Here is a 17,762-nt window from a genome sequence, read left to right on the forward strand (position 1 = left end):
GCAAAGAACCAGCTCCGAGGCTCAGGCAGGACATGCGACCTCTGAGACACAGCCCCACCCAGGTGTTTGCTGGGGCGGGGGGCAAGCTGAGGATGACCTGGTGGCCGGCGGGACAGCTCCCAGACCCTGCCTCCTCCCACCCCTCCATGCCCCCCTTCCCCAGGGGGAAGCCTGCTCCTGCAGGGCCCAGGGGGGCCGGGGTCACCCCCAGGTGCCACCAGCAGAGGTGCCCAATCTGGGACCCGAGGCAAGAGGTAGACGGGGAGAGGGGAGAGACCCAAACTCACAAATGCATGCACACGTGTGCTTAGGTAAAAAGAACACACATTTTTGCCATCATTTCTGATCATCTCATAACCCTGAGAAAGAACTCGCTCTACTGCACAGCTCTGGGGTACAAGCCACCCATTGCCCCGAGGCCCCCAAGACACCACCCACCGCCACTTCCTCTCCTTGAGGCCTCGATGTCCCTGGAGTGGGAGCTCTGGGTGGGCAGTGGGTTTTTGCAAGAAGCCCGGAAGGAAACGATCTGCCCACCCTGAGATCCTGAGTGCCTCCCGGGGAGATGACACGCCCAGGAAATAGCTGGAGGTGTGCTCGGAGCTACACGCCACCGCGTCGTCATCCAGTGACACCCGGCCACACGGCATTCCTGGGCCACTGGCTGGCAGGTTGTCACCGGGTTTGTGTCCCCGGGCCTTGTGGGGAGGAGGCAGGTGCCCATGGGGCAGGCCCGTGCTCAATTGTCCACAGCGGGCTCACCCCCGGTTTATGGGACCGAAACTCCTGCCCCCTGCCAGTCTGTGCCCCCAGGCCTGGCAGACACTGTGAGTGCTGGAGAGAGACAGAGGGACAGAAAGGGAGAATCAGAGACAGACAGAGACGGAGAGATGGAGAGACAGAGACACAGAGAGAGAGTCAGGGAAAGAGATGGAGACAGAGAGAGAGGAGTGTATTTGGGCTCCAGGTTCACCGGGTGGCTCCAAGCCCCCCCGGCCTTGGGTGTGGGGTGGAAGGGGACATCTTTTATCATCAGCCCAAGTGCGTTAGTTGTTCAGTCATATCTGACTCTGCAACCCTTCTGTCCATGGAATTCTCTAGGCAAGAATACTGGAGTGGGTTGCCATTCCCTTCTCCTGAGAATCTTCCCAACCCAGGGATCAAACCCGGGTCTCCCACAGTGCAGGCAGATTCTTTACCATCTGAGCCACCAGAGAAGCCCACCCACATCCTCGTAAAAGAAACAGAATTAGGAGGTCAAATCCGCTGCTTCAAATAAATGCTCTGAGGCCCCCGGGCGAACAGAAAGTGCAGTGGGTTTCTTCTGTCGGGGGGGAGGGGGTGGTTCTATGCCCACCAGCATCTCCCCATTCCAGCAGCGTGACGGTGGGTGGTGGCCCCAGACCCTCTGGGGAAGGGAAGCCAGCCCAGGCTGAGTTTTAACAGCCCGGATGCCTGGGTTCACTTTGGACCAGGGCCCGTCTCTCTGATCCTTACCTCCCGCATTGGGACAGTGACGGAGGCCTGGTCAGTGCTGGGTAAACACGACCTTATGGGGCGTGGCCTCTGTGTAGTCTCCCAGGACTGCAGTGACGAATGACCACAGCTGGGTGGCTTCACATGGCAGAAATTGTTCTCTCAGCTCTGGAAACCGGAAGAATTCAGGTGCTGGTGGGGTCCCGCTCTGTGTGGAGGGTCCAGCAGGGGTGCCCCCTGCCGCTTCCAGCTCCTGGAGCTCCAGGCGTCCCTTGGCTTGTGGCTGAGTCCCTCCCCTCGCTGCCTCCATCTTCACGTGCCACCCCGCTTCCCCTGTGTCTGTGCTCTCTGTCTTTCCTCCTGAAAGGACTTGCATGGGATTTAGGATCTCAGTTTCACCTGCAAGGACCCTTTCTCCCAAGCGCGGTCACGCGCACCACTGTAGGTGGGTGTCTCTTTGGGGCCACCCTTTACCCCACTGCACTCACATCCCAGAATTGCACTTACAAGCCTCACGCACACGTGGGTCATGTAACATGCAGTTCTGTAGTTTTCTGCTCTCAATTAACATTATACTGTGAGCATCATGCGGACATCACAGATACAGTCAGAGGCGGAGGCTGAGTGACATTCACCTTGTGGCCGTATCACTGCCGTGTAACCAGGTCCTTACCCACGGACAGGAGGCCGGGCAACGTGCCTGTGTGCTCCAGGCAGGCAGGAACCCGCCGCGATTGCTGCAGCTCCCGGCGCGGGGCTGACGCTCAGATGGTCACTGATCGAGAAGAGGCCTCTCTGTGCTGGGACCCCGCCCAGCTACAGCGCAGGGCGACGTGGGGCTTGGGACACAGCAGGGCTGCTCACGAGCTGGGCCCCAGCCCTCCTCTGGGCCTCTCTCTTCTCCCTCAGACGGGAGCCCGGTGAATGAGGTCTTGCTGCAAAGCCCTCGGCACAGCCCTGGAGCATGGCAGACAAGAGTCTCGTACATGGAGCCCATGGGCTGAGAGTTTGCCGGCCCCTCTGGGACAGCAAATCCTTAAAAAGACAAAAAACTTCTTCAAGAGATGGGGATACCAAACCACCTTACCTGCCTCCTGAGAAACCTGTATGCAGGTCAAGAAGCAACAGCTAAAGCTGGACATGGAACAACAGACTGATTCCAAATTGGGGAAGGGGTACCACAAGGCTGTATATTGTCACCCTGCTTATTTAACTTCTATGCAGAGTACATCATATGAAATGCCAGGCTAGATGAAGCACAAGCTGGAATCAAGATTGCTGGGAGAAATATCAATAACATCATATATGCAGATGATACCACTCTAATGGCAAAAAGCAAAGAGGAACTAAAGAGCCTCTTGATGAAAATGAAAGAGGAGAGTGAAAATGTTGGCTTAAAATTCAACATTCAATAAACTAAGATCATGGCATCTGGTCCCATCACTTTATGGCAAATAGAAGGGGGAAAAAATGGAAACAGTGACAGACTTTATTTTCTTAGGCTCTAAAATCACTGTGGACAGTGACTGCCGCCATGAAATTAAAAGATGTTTTCTCCTTGGAAGGAAAGCTATGACAAACCTAGATAGTGTATTAAAAAACAGAGACATCACTTTGCTGACAAAGGTCCATATAGTCAAAACTATGGTTTTTCTAGTAGTGTATGGATGTGAGACATTAAAAAAGGCTGAGCACTGAAGAATAAATGCTTCTGAGCTGTGGTGTTGGAGAAGACTCTTGAGAGTCTCTTGGACAGCATGGAGATCCAACCGGTCCATCCTAAAGGAAATCAGCCTTGAATATTCATTGAAAGGACTGATGTTGCAGCTCCAATACTCTGGGCACCTGATGTGAGGAGCCAACTCATTGGAAAAGACCCTGAAGCTGGGAAAGATTGAAGGCAGGAGGAGAAGGAGGCGACAGAGGATGAGATGGTCGGATGGCATCCTTGACTCAGTGGACACGAGTTTGAGTAAGCTCCGGGAGTTGGTGGTGGACAGGGAGGCCTGGCGGGCTGCGGTCCATGAGGTCACAGAGTCGGACACCACTGAGTGACTGAACAGCGACTGGGCGGATGCTCCATTTGGCAGCAAGGCCAGGTGCCCCTGGGGCCACCAGGCTGCAGGACAGGAGCTGGCCTGCTGGCTGGGAACATGGAAAAGCAGCTGGAGCTAGAGAAAGGTCTCTGAGCCCTGGGCCCTACAGCAGGGGCCCTCAGCCTTCAGCACCCCTGCCCACGTTCTCATTTCCCTTGACTTTCACCCCTGAGCACTGGTGCTCCTCACCTATGTGCCACATGCTATGCCAAGAGTGTGGTCACAGAGGCTGGAGGACGCCTGGTTCCCATGATACCCGCTCACCTCTCAAGAGCCCCCTCATCCACCTGCCTGAAGGCCCTGCCCACCGCCAGGTGTGGAGGAGGCGAGGCCCAGCCCCCACCCTTCCCTGCCCTCAGACACTGTCGCTCTGGGGCAGGTCTGGGCTGCCAGGCCAGCTGGAGGGGGAGCGTGCCACCCAGATCTGGGCCAGAGCCACAGCAAGGGAGAGCCGAGGCGCTCAGGGGACACGTGGCGGCTTCCCGGGGAGGAGGGGAGGGTGGGGTGGGGAGCAGGCAGGGCTCTGGGCTCGCACCCAGCCCTGGGGGCGCAGAACTCTGGGCAGAGCGGGGCGGCGGCCAGCTGCTCAGGACACCCCTGGCTCCAGGAGCTCTTCACAGGTGTTCTCAAGAGGTGCTGATCGCCCCTCGCCCTTCCCTGGCCACCCAGGAGGCGGGTGAGGCCTGAGGCAGGCGTGCGGTGTTGGAGGAGCTGCTGCCCTCAATGGAGTCCTCGGGGAACGTTCGTCTGTCTGTCCCAGCAGCGATGAAACAGACGGAAAGCAGGAGAGTGGAACCACACCCTTGCCGTTCCCCACCCCCCACAGAGCCTCTCCGGGGCTCCAGCCCAGGCAGCTCATGGTTGCCATGGAAACCCCGCAGCCTGGCTTTCTGCTCCTCTCCTAACCCAAGCGCCCTCAGCCCAGGGTTAAGCAGTAAGCAGGGAGGGCACTAGGGACCTTTCTCACGTGTTGATTCATCATGGGGGCCCTGGGACAAGGACAGTGGGTCCTGTTCCTGATATCCGGGTCATCTGGTCAGGACCCCGGGGCGGCGGGGAGAGGGAAGGACCCGGGGACGCCGAGCCCTGCAGCCATGCATGGTTTTCAGGTTGCCCTGGGGGTAGGGCCTCCGTATCTGTGGCCCTAAGGAGTCCAGGGCTGACAGCTCACGTGTACGGGGGCAGCCGTCCATGGAGCAGAGCCAGCGGCTGCCGCGTGAAGCCCTAGGAGCCCCCGGCGGGAACAGCGTGTGGTCCTGCCACCCACCCACCTCCCTGCGGTTGGCACGGCCCTCCTTCCTTCAGACCACAAACCTCTCAGGACAAGAGCTTTCCCCAGAGAACCGCATCGGGCCCGGGGCAGCTAGGTGGGCAAGCTGCAGGAAGGAAGGAGAGGCGGGGGCCAGGGCCTCTCCCCCCAGGGCCCAGCGTCCCTCCCTCTCTCTGCAGGGCTGGTCAGAGCTCAGAATTAGGGCAAGGAGCTGCTGTGAACCATCAGAAAGCCCCCTTGTGGGCTTACCTGGTGGTCCAGTGGCTGGGAGGCCACTTTGCAATGCAGGGGACGCAGGGTCGATCCCTGGTCTGGGAGGATCCCACATGCGGCAGACCAACTAAGCCCGTGCGCCGCCGCCACTGGGCCTGGGCCCCGGAGCCTGGGAACGGCAGCTACTGCAGCCCACGGGCCATGAGCCTGCGCTCCGTAACAGGAGAACCCAGCGCCCCGAGAAGCCCATTGCTGTTCAGTCGCTCAGTCATGTTCACCTCTGAGCAACCCCGTGGGCTGCAGCATGCCGTCCTTTACCATCTCCCCAGCTTGCTCAGACTCACTGAGTCCATCGAGTCGGTGATGCCACCCCACCATCTCACCCTCTGCCGTCCCCTTCTCCTCCCACCCACAATCTTTCCCGGCATCAGGGTCTTTTCCAGTGAGTCGGCTCTCACATCAGGTGGCCAAAGGACTGGGCCAAGAGTAGCCCCTGCTTGCTGCTACTAGAGAAAGCCTCTGCAGGGATGAAGGCTGAGCACAGCCAAAACCCAAAGTAAATGTTAAAAGAAAAAAGCCCTCTTGGGCCTGCCTGGGTGGGCGCACTGGGCCCGGCTCCTGAGGGCTTGGAGCCTGGCCCGGCGTCTGTGTCAGGGCCCAGTAAGCGTGTCTCTTAGTCAGCCCGAGCCGTGTAACGAAACATCACAGAGTCTCAGATCGAGGCCCAGGCAGGCTTGGCTCGCGGTGAGGACCCTCTGGCTGTATCCTCGCGCGACCTTTCCTCTGGGTGTGCGCATGGGGGCAAGGAGAGAGTGGGAGCCCTGGGGTCTCCTCTTGTAAGGACGCTGGATCCTGTAGGACCAGCCACTGCTTCCCCATGACCTCGCTTAACCTCAGTTCCTTCCTTATCCAGACACAGCACCCAGGGCCACGGGGAGGACGCAGACCTTCGGGCCCAGGCTGGTGGAGCCCCTCCTCCAGCGGCATGTCAGCGTGCTGAGCCCCGGGTTGGGCCATGGCTCTCCTCCTGGCTGCGTCCCCACCCCACAACCGTTGCCCATCGTGGACTCGGGCAACACCAGCCCGCCAGCTGGGGCCCCTTTCCCGTTCTGGACCGCCCTCCAGGCCAGCGGCCTTCGCACCACCTGGGAAAGGACCAGAGTGCCTCCCTGGAGGTGTGCCCTGCTTTCTCCAGAAGCCGAGAGGGTGGCGGCAGGAAGTGTGAGATGTAACACTGGGCCTGGGTTTCGAGGGCACGCCCGGGAACGCCGCCCTTCCCTGGACCTCTGGGACATTCACGGTCTTGTGGTCTTCCCAAGTCCTGGGTGTCGTATCCCCTTCTGCCCGAGGCCCACCTCTAGGGTGTGCGTGTTGCCTGGGGTCTGATCAGCCAGCCCGGCATCATCGCACCCCCGAGAGGACAGGTGGATGTGACGCGTGTGGCTCAGGGAAGAGGAGACAGACAGCCCTGGGCAGGCCTGCAGTGGGCGCTGTGTGCCTCCCACGTAGACCACGCCGTCCGCCTCTGATGGGGACGGAGACCGCCCCGCGCCGCGGGGCCCTGTGTCCCTGGGGCCGTGTCACCCTGCCCCGGAGACTGTGGTCAGCATCCTGGGTCCACTGCATTTCATCAAGGACTGGACTAGTGAATGAAATGGAGGTACAGGGACCAGCCTGCATCCTTCAAACCCTCCAGGAGGGCACCAGGAGGCAACGCTGGTTTTGTTTCACTCTCTGGACTGCAGAGGGGAGACTTTTCATGCCCTTGACCTTCCCACCACGATCACAGCAATAGCTCCTAGCCCACGGTACATGGATCCAACGTGGGGGTGTCCAGCTCTACATCCACAGACTGAGGAGGGGGCTGATCACGGGGATCTGTGACCCCGCAAGCCCACTGTCAGCTGGGCCTCGGGCAGCACCCTGGTAATGGCCTGACGGGGGACTGAGGGCATCAGTGTCGACCCGGCCTTGTGTCCTGACGTCCTGACGGTGGCTGTCATCCCCCTGCCCACCACACTCACTGCGGGTGCCTCTGGGGAAGGCCGCTCACAGGTCAGAGCCGATGAAGACAGATGACAGAGAGGCCCAGGGTGGCTGCCCTGATTTAAAAAAAAAAAAAAAAAAAAAGCCACAGTCGCTGGCAGGGGTTTTGGCCCTGAGCCGGTTCTCAGACCTGGAATCCGTACACTGAAGAGGTGGCCTGCTGGCTGGGAGACTTGTCTCAGCATAGGAACCGGAGCGTTTCCTTTCAATAAGGGAAAAAAAGTGATTTGTTTCCACTGGTGGTGATCTGAGCTCTGCATCTCAGAACCCCAGGGGAGGTGCTCTGCGCAGGCTGGTGTGGCCGCTCAGGGCAGCGACTGGCCTGGGCAGCCCCAGGCGGGGCCAGAAGCCCGGGGGCAGAGTCTGGACAGCGGTCTGCCCCCCGCCAACCCCCCCCAGGTAGTGTCGGGGTCTCTTTGCTTAACTTGGGTTCGGGGGGAATGTTCCAGAAACTCTGAAGGAGGAACTTTGGCTCCCCGCAGGCTCCAGCCCCAGGGTCCAGCCCTGGGGCCAGGTGGCTTCTCCCTGTCTCTCTGACACTGATGGACAGAGCCCACCTGCATGGATACACCTGAGCCCATCCGTCTTCTGGGGCTGGGCTCCTGGGGCCCGAGGAGGCCCAGGCACGGCTGCAGGGCTCTCGCTCCACACCCACCGACCGCGGGGTCAGCCCCTTTGGACCCTGCGGCCCAGGGACACGGCCACCTCCAGGGCGGTCTTTCCTGGAGGGTCCAGCTCCAGTCAGAGCTGGTCTTCCTCAGTGTCCCGCTCTGCTCAGGGGCTGAGCGGCTGCGGCTCCCGTATGCCACCTCCAGGGACGGCAAGGGGGCACGCATGCCCCTGAGTTTGTAAGAGGCCAGACTGCTGCAAGTTCCTGTCCTCTAAATCCAACTTTCCCGAACACCAAGAGGCTTTCTTGGCAAAAGACTGTTTTCTAGAGTTTTCTGGGTGGGGAGAAACATATCTGTGGGGGTGGGGTGTGGCAGGAACAGCAAAGCCCTGTGGGACCCCCCCTACCCCTGTTACCCCCACTATGATGGGAGAGGGCGCCACCTGCTGGCACTGCCACATAGCCAGCCAAGTTGTCCGCAGGGAGACGTGGACGTTCACCGGGCAGCCCCCAGGACCCTTGGGCACCATCCTGCACCCACAGGCCCTCGACTGGAACTAGACAGGGTATGGATGGGGGGATGGACACACCTCCCCCTCCACTCACCAGCGCCCCTAGTTGGAAAACCAGCATGAAGGCCACAGGAAAGCGTCAGATCCCAGCCCAGCCACCCAGACCCCAAGACCCATCTGCCCGTGGGTCCATCTGGTACAGGTACCCAGCAACCCCCACCACCTCCCGCCATTCCAGCGGGGCTGCCATGGTGACCCCAAGGCCGTGAGGGGCTTTGAGGGCGGTGAGTGTGGTGTGTTGGGACCTCCCCTCCCCCCACCCCCCTGGTCTCCAGGCCTGGAGGCGTAAGCTGCCCGGGGACCCACACCTGGTGTCCTAGATCGGAAGGGAGGGCACCCGTCCACCTCCAGGGCCCCTGCTCCCAGAGCTCTGCGTGGGGGGTGGGGGCTCTGGGGAGGAGGGAGACAGCGGGCTGGATGGGCCCGCAGCCACGGAGGCGGGGCTTGGGCAGTTCCGGGCCATGGGGAGGCTGTCCTGCAGGCCTGCCTGCCTCTGCCCAGGCAGGGCGCTGGCCCAGGTGAGGCCCCTGGCGCCTGGCACAGGTCCCCAGGCTCTGCGCCTAGAGGAGGAGTCCCAGTATCAGACGGACGCCAGGGTTTCTCTGGCAACATCAGGGCGGCTTCCCTCCCAGCCTGGCGCCCGGCCTCCCGAGGGCCCAGAGGCCAGGGAGCCCTGGTCCCCGCGCTCCGCTTGCTGCCCGCCTCCGGGCCACGGCCGCTGCCCGGTGCCCCCCCAGCCTTCCAGCAGGTGAGTCCTTGGGGGGCTCTTCCTGAGCCCCGCCCGGCCTCCCCAGGCCCTTCTTCCTGGGCTGGGCCCAGTGCAGACCAGCCTCCCTCCTCTGCCTGCCCCCAGGAGGGGTCTGCGTGCTGCGGCCCCGCCGAGGCCGGAGCCAGGCCGGCATGTCGCGTGCACAGACTCCTGTCTGGCGTCGCTGGTGCTCCTAGTCTGGGAGGGAGGTGGTCTCAGGGCACGCCTCTGGGCTGTGCGGCTGTGGGCAAGGTGACAACGCCAGCTCACCTGGGGGCACACTGGGCCTGTGCGGGTCGTGTGTGTGCCACGCAGGGTGTGTTGTGTGTCTGTTGTGTGTCTGTGTATGGTTGTGTGGTGTGTCTATGTATGTATAGTGTGTTGTCTGTGTGTTATGTTGCTTGTGTGTGTCTGTGTCCCTTGTGTGTGTTTGGTGTGTGTGTGTGTGGTGTGTCCATGTGGGGTGTTATGGTGTGTGCTGTGTATCTGTGAGGTGTATGTATTATGTGTCTGTATTGAGGTGTGTGTATTGTCTGTCTGTGTGTGATGTGTCTGTGTGTGAGATATATGTGTTGTGCGTCCATATGTGTGTTGTGTGTTGTGTGTCTGTATGTAAGGTGTGTGTATTGTGTGTGTGTGGTGTGTGTCTGTGTGAGGTGTGTGTGTTGTCTGTGTGTGAGATGTGTGTGTTGTGTGTCTGTGTATGAGGTGTGTGTCTGTATGAGGTGTGTGTGTTGTCTGTGTGTGGTGTGTGTCTGTGTGAGGTGTGTGTGTTGTCTGTGTGTGAGGTGTGTATTGTGTGTCTGTATGTGAGGTGTGTGTTGTTTGTCTGTATGGGAGGTGTGTGTGTTGTGTGTCCATGTATGTGGTGTGTGGTGTGTGTCTGTGTGAGATGTGTGTGGTGTGTGCCTGTGTGTCTGTGTGAGATGTGTGTGGTGTGTGCCTGTGTGTGTGTGAGGTGTGTGTGTTGTCTGTGTGTGGTGTGTGTCTGTATGAGGTGTGTGTGTTGTCTGTGTGTGAGGTGTGTGTTGTGTGTCTGTATGTGAGGTGTGTGTTGTTTGTCTGTATGGGAGGTGTGTGTGTTGTGTGTCCATGTATGTGGTGTGTGGTGTGTGTCTGTGTGAGATGTGTGTGGTGTGTGCCTGTGTGTGTGTGAGGTGTGTGTGTTGTCTGTGTGTGGTGTGTGTCTGTATGAGGTGTGTGTGTTGTCTGTGAGGTGTGTGTTGTGTGTCTGTATGTGAGGTGTGTGTTGTTTGTCTGTATGGGAGGTGTGTGTTGTGTGTCCATGTATGTGGTGTGTGGTGTGTGTCTGTGTGAGATGTGTGTGGTGTGTGCCTGTGTGTCTGTGTGAGATGTGTGTGGTGTGTGGTGTGTGTCTGTGTGTTGTCTGTATGTGAGGTGTGTGTGTTGTGTGTCTGTGTGTGAGGTATGTGTATTGTGTGTGGTGTGTGGTGTGTGTCTGTGTGAGATGTGTGTGGTGTGTGCTGTGTGTGCTGTGTGTCTCTGTGTGAGGTGTGTGTCTGTGTGAGATGTGTGTGTTGTCTGTGTGTGAGATGTGTGTGTTGTGTGTCTGTGTGTGGTGTGTGTCTGTGTGAGGTGTGTGTGTGTTGTCTGTGTGTGAGGTGTGTGTCGTGTGTCTGTATGTGAGGTGTGTGTGTTGTGTGTCCATGTGTGTGCTCTGTGTCTGTGTGTGTTGTCTGTATATGAAGTGTGTGTGTTGTGTGTCTGTGGTGTGTGTCTGTGTGTGAGGTATGTGTATTGTGTGTGGTATGTGGCGTGTGTCTGTGTGAGATGTGTGTGGTGTGTGGTGTGTGTCTGTATGTGAGGTGTGTGTGTTGTGTGTCCATGTATGTGGTGTGTGGTGTGTGTCTGTGTGAGATGTGTGTGGTGTGTGCTGTGTGTCTGTGTGTGTTGTCTGTATATGAAGTGTGTGTGTTGTGTGTCTGTGCTGTGTGTCTGTGTGTGAGGTATGTGTATTGTGTGTGGTATGTGGTGTGTGTCTATGTGAGATGTGTGTGCTGTGTGCTGTGTGTCTGTGTGTGTTGTCTGTATGTGAGATGTGTGTGGTGTGTGCTGTGTGTCTGTGTGTGTTGTCTGTATATGAAGTGTGTGCTGTGTGTCTGTGTGTGAGGTATGTGTATTGTGTGTGGTATGTGGTGTGTGTCTGTATGTGAGGTGTGTGTGTTGTGTGTCTATGGTGTGTGTGTGCCTGTGTGTGGTGTGTGGCTGTGTGTGTGCTGTGTGTCCGTCCGTGGGTATGGTGTTTGTCCGAGGGGACACAAGTGTCTCTGAGCCTCAGGGCAGGCTGTCTGCAGGTCACTTCCCGCTGGGCCCGGGGCCGGGCTCAGCCTCGGGCCGGCCCCCTGCAGCCTCTTGGCCCCTTGGCCCTCAGCCCCCCAGCCTGCTTCTGTGGAGCCTCTCAGGGCCTCGTCCGCAGGGCTGGGCCGGCAGGCCATGTCGGGTGCCGTGGCGATGTGCAGGGCCGGGTCCTCTGCTACCGCTGCTGCACCTCCTCTGGGGTCTCTGCCTGGGGCCCCGGGGGCTGTGGGCGTGGTGGGCCGCAGGCCACAGCCTGCTCGGGCTTGCTCGGGCCGGCAGTCCTGGCGACACGGCGGGGACAGTAAACAGTGCAGCTGTTTGGAGCAGAGCCAGGCTGGCTTCCAGGAGACAGCACCTGCCCGCCCTCTGCCAGCCGGTGGGGCCGCTTCTCACACTACAGCGGGCTGCAGGGGCAATGACCCCGGCCAGGGACAGCCCCTGGTGGCAGCAAGGGACGAAACCAGCTGCTAGGGCGGGGCACCGCTTTCTGGCCTGGCTGCAGGGGTCGGGCACGGCAGGGGGCCTGGGCTGGCCCAAGTGCAGACAGAGGCGTCCAGCTCTCATTTCTCAGTGGGTGCCAGGCCTGGGGCGGGCACTGAGTGCCAGGTGTCTTCTGACACTCATGAGACCCCCACCGAATGAAGTTGCTGTTGTGCCCCTTTCCTGATGAGCAAACTGAACGCCCTATCCGAGGTCACCAGAGGGTACCTGGCGAGCCTGGAGTCAGGGTCCCACCACAGCACCCCCAGGAGCCAGGCAAGGGGACCCGGGGACAATGGGCTTGCTCTTTGCACCAGCACCTCCCAGCCAAGAACCCCGTTCTTCGTGAGCCCACCCAGCTCTGATCAGACTCAGCGTGGCCCTGGGGACCCATAGGTGCTGTCTCTCCCAGCTCCAGGGGAGCGGCAGGCCGTAGAGACTCCTGCCCGGCTTGTCTGAGCCACCAGAGTGGGGCTCCCCTCAAGGGACCCTCAGTGGGACAGCTGAAATGGGACCCCCATGCCTCCACACAGGGCCCGTCTGGGCTAGGGGCTCCCGCAGCCATCTACATCTGCATTCAGGTCACCCACCCTGTAGTCGTCCCCGGCCCAGGGGAGGGGAAGCAGACACAAGGGGGCCTGGGAGCTGGAGGGATCTTCCTCTGAGAGAGTGCATCAGGCCGGCAGGAGGCGGAGAGTGTTTAGGAGGCCGGGCTGTGGGCCCCACACCCGCTGGAGGGGCTCAGCTGAGATGCTGCAGGCACGCCTGCCGGGGGGAGGGCAGCTGTCTGCCCCCCACCACCACCTCTGCCCAGCAGCCTTCTTGGAGCCACGCACAATGTGACCCCAGGGAGACCCGACACTGCCGCTGGTGGCCATCCAGCTGCAGCCCAGCGCAGAGCCCGGGGGCCACCCCTGTGGGAATGGACAGTGTGGTGTGCAGGGATGGCAAGAGCAGGGGGCCCTGGGCAGGGAGCGGCCTGACTCCCCGGGTGAGGGGCTGTATCTGGAAGGGGCTCCACAGCTGGGTGGGCAGGAGGAGAGGGAACCCGCTCGGGGCTTGTCAGAGCTCATAGGGCTACAGAAGCCACTGGGTTTGACTCCAAGTGCGCCCCGCATTCATGTCCAGGATTGTGCTTTTATCGCCAGTAGCCCCGGTGGCTCGAGAAGTAAAGACTGCCTGCGAAGCAGGAGGTGCAGGAAGTTCGATCCCTGGGTGGAGAAGATTCCCCCGGGGAAGGAAGTGGCAACCCACTCCCGTGTTCCTGCCTGGAGAATCCCGGGGACGGAGGAATCTGGCGGGCTGCAGCCTGTGGGGTCTCACGGAGTCGGACGCGACTGAGCACGCCCACGCATGTAGCGTGCACACGGAGGGTTTGAAGTGACTGCCCCGCCGTGCTTATGGCCCAGCTTCTTCCTGGAGAAGTAGGTCTCCGCTGACCAATGGGGGCAGCTTAGTCCCTGCTGAGAACAAAGGGTCACCCGGCTCATGTTAGGAGAAACTTCTCGTGTTGGGGCTCCTTCCACTTCCCCTCAGAGTGACCCTTTCTCTCTGCCCTCCGGAGGGGGCTGGGAGTCCGGAGGATGCTGGGAGGACGCCCGCCGCCCCAAGGACCCCAACTGATGGGGAAGCCTGAGGGCCTGGCGGAGGGAAGTCGTTCAGAGGCCTGGGGCCAGGCCTCTGCTCTGGTGTGTGATCCTGCGGCCAGAGCGAAGGGAGGCCGGGAAGGGCTTTCATTCTCACCAAGGTCACAGGGGGATTTGCCGGAGGTGGGGGGGCTCTTTGGAAATGAGGATGGAGCAGTCTGGGGGGTCCTCTCAGCTGTCCAGGCTCCAGGGGCTGTGTGCGGGACACTGTGGTCATTCCTGATGGTGTCCCCCAACCACCCGAACTTGCAGCCATGTCCTAAGACCTTCCGCCCCTCCTGCATGTCGGGCACCGTGCCAAGACACACCACGGCCTGCAGCCCTCCTGGAAGGGCCTGCTGTCCTGTGCAGACCCGGGTCAGTGTCCTGGGGCCCCAGCCACTTGCAAACATCCTGAACCTATTTCAGCTTCACCAGGCGACGTCCCCAGTGGAGCGGGCCAGCCTGGGCAGGGTGGGACTCCAGGCCAGGGGCACAGGGCCGAGCTGACCCCATGGGGCTGCCGGCTAGGGAACCTGGCTGTAGAGAGATGCCGTCTTTCTGGGCCACCAGTGTGCTTGAGGACCCCAGGGCCGGAGGCTGGATCTGGGGTCCGGGCAGCTCTGTACCTGCCCCAACCCGGTGCCAACGGCAGGGGAGGTTGAGTCGGGGTAGAGCGGGACACCAGGCAGGGTCCATCCCGGGCCACTCCCGTGCCTACTGGCAGCGCGAGCTGGGGCTGTGTCCCGGTGACCAGAGCCCCGCCCTGCGTCCTGCCCAGAGGGCAGTGCCTCCAAGCGTCCCTGGCTCCCCAGGGGGGGTCCCTTAGAGAGAACCTCTAGGACGCTCTCCATTCTCCATGCCTGCCTGGGATTAGGGAGTCTGGGGGTCTTTTGATGCAGAGCCCCCAACTGTCTCAGGGACCATTCTAGAAGGAGTACCTTCAGGGCTGCTGCTAACGCTGATAAATATTGTAGCCCCTCAGCCATTCCCGGACGGACCGCTGGTGAGTGCTGGCCACTCTGCAGGGCTCTTCTGCAGGGGTGAACTCACCAGAGCTCACAATACCCAGGGCAGGGGTGGGGTCCCTGGTCGCCCAAGGTTACCCTGCTGGCTGGGGCGGAGCTGGAATGAACCAGCTCTCCTCCTGGGGGACCATGCCGAGCCCAGGGCCAGCGGACTGCAGAGCCCACGTCCTCCCCACTGTGCCGCCCCGCTGGGCTCGTCAAGCAGGTGACGGGAAGCCCGCTGGAGGCGGCCAGGTGGGGACACTCAAGCCTCCGCAGAGACCGTTTCTGTGGTCAAAGGGATGTGCTGAGCCTGTGCCGGAGAGCGGGATGCCAGGCCCGCTTCCCTGGACCAGTTCGCAGAAGCCGAAATATCAGGACCAGAGCTCTCAGCCCCTCGTCCAGCTGCTGGCAACGTGCCCTGGGCTGGCTCCTTTCCTGTGCCCAGACCCTCATGCTGACCCCAACCCTGAGCTGACCCTTGAGCCCAATACCAGCATGTGGCTGAGCCCATGCCTGCCCCTGCCCAGCCCTAGCCCCTCACATCGTCCCCACTCTGGCCCAGGCTGAGCCTGACCCCAGCCCAGGCCAACTTACCACGTACAGCAGCCGCTGGCCCCGGAGCCCTAGGAGGACTGGGGTGGGCGTGCTGCCTGGGGGCCCAGCAAGAGCTGCAGGCCCAGCTCGCTATTCCTGCGTGACACGGGGTTATTATGCTGTCATGAGGTCACCCGGAATTCTTACCCTCTACTGAGGGTCAGTGCAGTGGGAAGCCCTCCCACCCCAGGCTTTTGCCAGTCCAGGGCCTGGCAGCCCACTGTGCCCACCCTGTTTCCATGACTGTCCTGAGAATTTCCAGCATGGGCCAGGGGACCAGGATAGGCCAGCACCGGGAGCCAGGCAGCGGCCAGCTCACCTTGAGCTGGGGAGGACGCCAGGTGGCCGAGCATGAGGCTGTGGGCCCGGGGCTGCCCCGTGAAGGCACCATCTGGGCCCAGGGCAGGCGGTGACGGAGGCTCACCGGCTCCACCTTCGCTCCCAGCCCTGCTGCCATGTCGGCCTCGGTCACGGTGATGCTGCCCGCTTGCTGGGGGAACATAATCCTGCCCCACCTCAAAGAGAGCCAGAGGCAGCACCCCGTCTCCCTCGGGGCCCCAGGGGGTTGGGCGTTCCGGAGGGCCAGTGCCAAGTCCGGGCCGTGTTTGTGCCAACTTAGGTGCGCATGTCAGCTCGCGGGTGTTGAGGTGCTGTCAGGGAGGTGGCCACGCCTTCTTGGAGGGCAGCTGAGGTGGTGTGGGGAGCGGGGTCAAGGGCCAGGGTGCTTCTGTGTGCCGTCTCCCTGAGTCTGTAAATTGGGCTGACGGTGGTGCCCGCCTGAAAGGGGTGTGGTTGGGATCCAAGTCAGAACATCGCTGCACTGCCGCCCACCGAGGGGGCTGCGTTTTATTGGCCCCTCATCCCTTTCTCCAGGGACCTAACCCCTGGTGGCTTAGATGGTAAAGTGTCTGCCCACAGTGCGGGAAACCTGGGTTCGATCCCAGGGTTGAGAATGGCAACCCACTCCAGTACTCTTGCCTGGAAAATCCCACAGACGGATTTTCCATCTACAGTCCATGGGGTCGCAGAGAGTTGGACACGACTGAGCGAGTTCACTTCCACCTTTCATCCCTTTCTCAGTCTGAGACAGGAGAACGGAGTCCTGGAGACAGTGTGTGGGGCGGGGGACATGGAGACGGGTGGCTCCGCACCTCCACGTGTCTGCGCCTGACAGGTTCTGTCTGCCTCTCTCCCCCAAGGGAAGACAGGCTCTGCCCGCTGGAGGCCGAAGATGACGCCACGGCAGCTGTGAGGTGGCCCGAGCCCCGCCGGCAGGCAGGTGCCCTGCAGGGATCTCCCCCCGCAGCCTGGTCCGACTACACTGAGGAGCCTGACCGCCAGAGGCAGGCCTGCAGCATCCCCATGTGGTTGACCGACGAGGAGGCCAAGGATGGGGACAGCTCCGTGTCGTCGGGCCGCCTCTCTGGCTCCTCGGGGGGCCACGAGTCGTGCACCCCTCCCCACAGGACTTGGACCGAGAGGGCCCCCCAGGTGCCAAGGCCACCGCGGCAGCCGAGAGAGAGCAACCCCCGGCTGGAGCAGCTGAGGGACAAGATCCGGGCCCAAGCCCAGCGGCAGGCAAGCTGCGCCTCGCTGGGCACTTCGACACCCTCCAGTGCCTCACACCTCTACAAAGCTTTCACACCAGCACCCCGGAGGAAGGCCCGAAAGCCTTCAAACCCCCTACCAGCCCCGGCCTACCCAGGTCAGTGGGGCAGCTCTCCCCAGAGAGGGACAGGCAGGGAGGGGGAGAAACTGACGAGACTGGGCCGCCACAGGCCAGGCCCCGCCTGGGCTGGTGGCCCCCTGGGAGGCTGGGGCAGTGCGCCCCACAGCCCTGGAGGGTCTCAGAGCCTGGGAAGCTGAGTGGAGATAGAGCCCTCCCGGGGCTGCGTGCGGGCTGGGTTTAAGCACGAGGAACCATTGACTCATCCAGGACATGGAGACCACCTGGTGGAAACAACGGGGAGGGGGGGTGCAAGGCAGATATGGGGAGGCTGGAGGGTGTGTGAGGGGCGTGGACGGGAGGAAGGCCTGCAGAAGGCCCCCGAGAGGAGACTGCGCCCTCAGAGCAGGGGCTTTTGAGCGGCGGCCGAAGGAGGACCTTTCCTTGGACATTTCCTCATGGGCTCCCGGTCCTCACGATGCCCCTTCTCCTGCTGCACCAGCCTCAGGCATCCTGTCTGTGCCGTGCTTAGTCGCTCAGTCGTGTCTGACTCTTTGTGACCCCATAGGCTGCAGCCCTCCAGGCTCCTCTGTCCATAGGAATTCTCCCGGCAACAGTACTGGAGTGGGTTGCCATGCCCTCCTCCAGGGCATCTTTCCAACCCAGGGATTGAACCCACGTCTTTCGCATTGCAGGTGGATTCTTTACCAGCTAAGCCACCAGGGAAGCCAAGGCCTTGGACATGGACTCTACAGTCCACGGGGTCTCAAAGAGTCAGATGTGAATGAGTGACTCACTTTTACTTTCACTTCAGGCATCCTGAGTGGAACTGAAAGTGGAGCTGAAGAGAAGGCAACCCCTGGCCAGGGGCGTGAGGCCTCCAGGATCTCCCAGCACCAAGTCTCAGGTGAGTGGCCCTATGGCCAGCCATCCCAGCACCCCCAACCCCCCTGGACACTCAGACCAGGTGTGGGCAGCATGGTTGTGGAGCCAGCAGTCTCCAGGCAGCCTCCCTCTCACTCTGTGGGATTGGCTCT

The 17,762-nt window shown here is 61.1% G+C and overlaps 1 protein-coding gene across 6 annotated transcripts in view; it reads left to right on the forward strand.

Annotated features, from left to right (window-relative positions):
• Positions 1-8,168: 8,168 nt before the first annotated feature.
• CCDC187 (coiled-coil domain containing 187) overlaps positions 8,169-17,762 on the forward strand; it is a 53,116-nt gene continuing 43,522 nt past the window's right edge. For 5 of the 6 annotated variants that reach the window (XR_006059060.2, XM_042245464.2, XM_042245465.2 and 2 more), the window contains exons 1-3: positions 8,734-9,031; positions 16,259-16,764; positions 17,540-17,632. Coding sequence is in view for 5 of the 6 variants with exons in the window: in XM_042245464.2 (XP_042101398.1) it covers positions 8,745-9,031; positions 16,259-16,764; positions 17,540-17,632 (886 nt within the window). In the remaining variant the exon portion in view is untranslated. Of the gene's footprint in view, positions 8,278-8,733; positions 9,032-16,258; positions 16,765-17,539; positions 17,633-17,762 lie in introns of those variants that run through there. The other variant, XM_042245468.2, reaches the window with a different exon arrangement.

The sequence above is a fragment of the Ovis aries genome, chromosome 3 (genome assembly GCF_016772045.2).
Source record: "Ovis aries strain OAR_USU_Benz2616 breed Rambouillet chromosome 3, ARS-UI_Ramb_v3.0, whole genome shotgun sequence".
Lineage (NCBI taxonomy): Eukaryota > Metazoa > Chordata > Mammalia > Artiodactyla > Bovidae > Ovis > Ovis aries.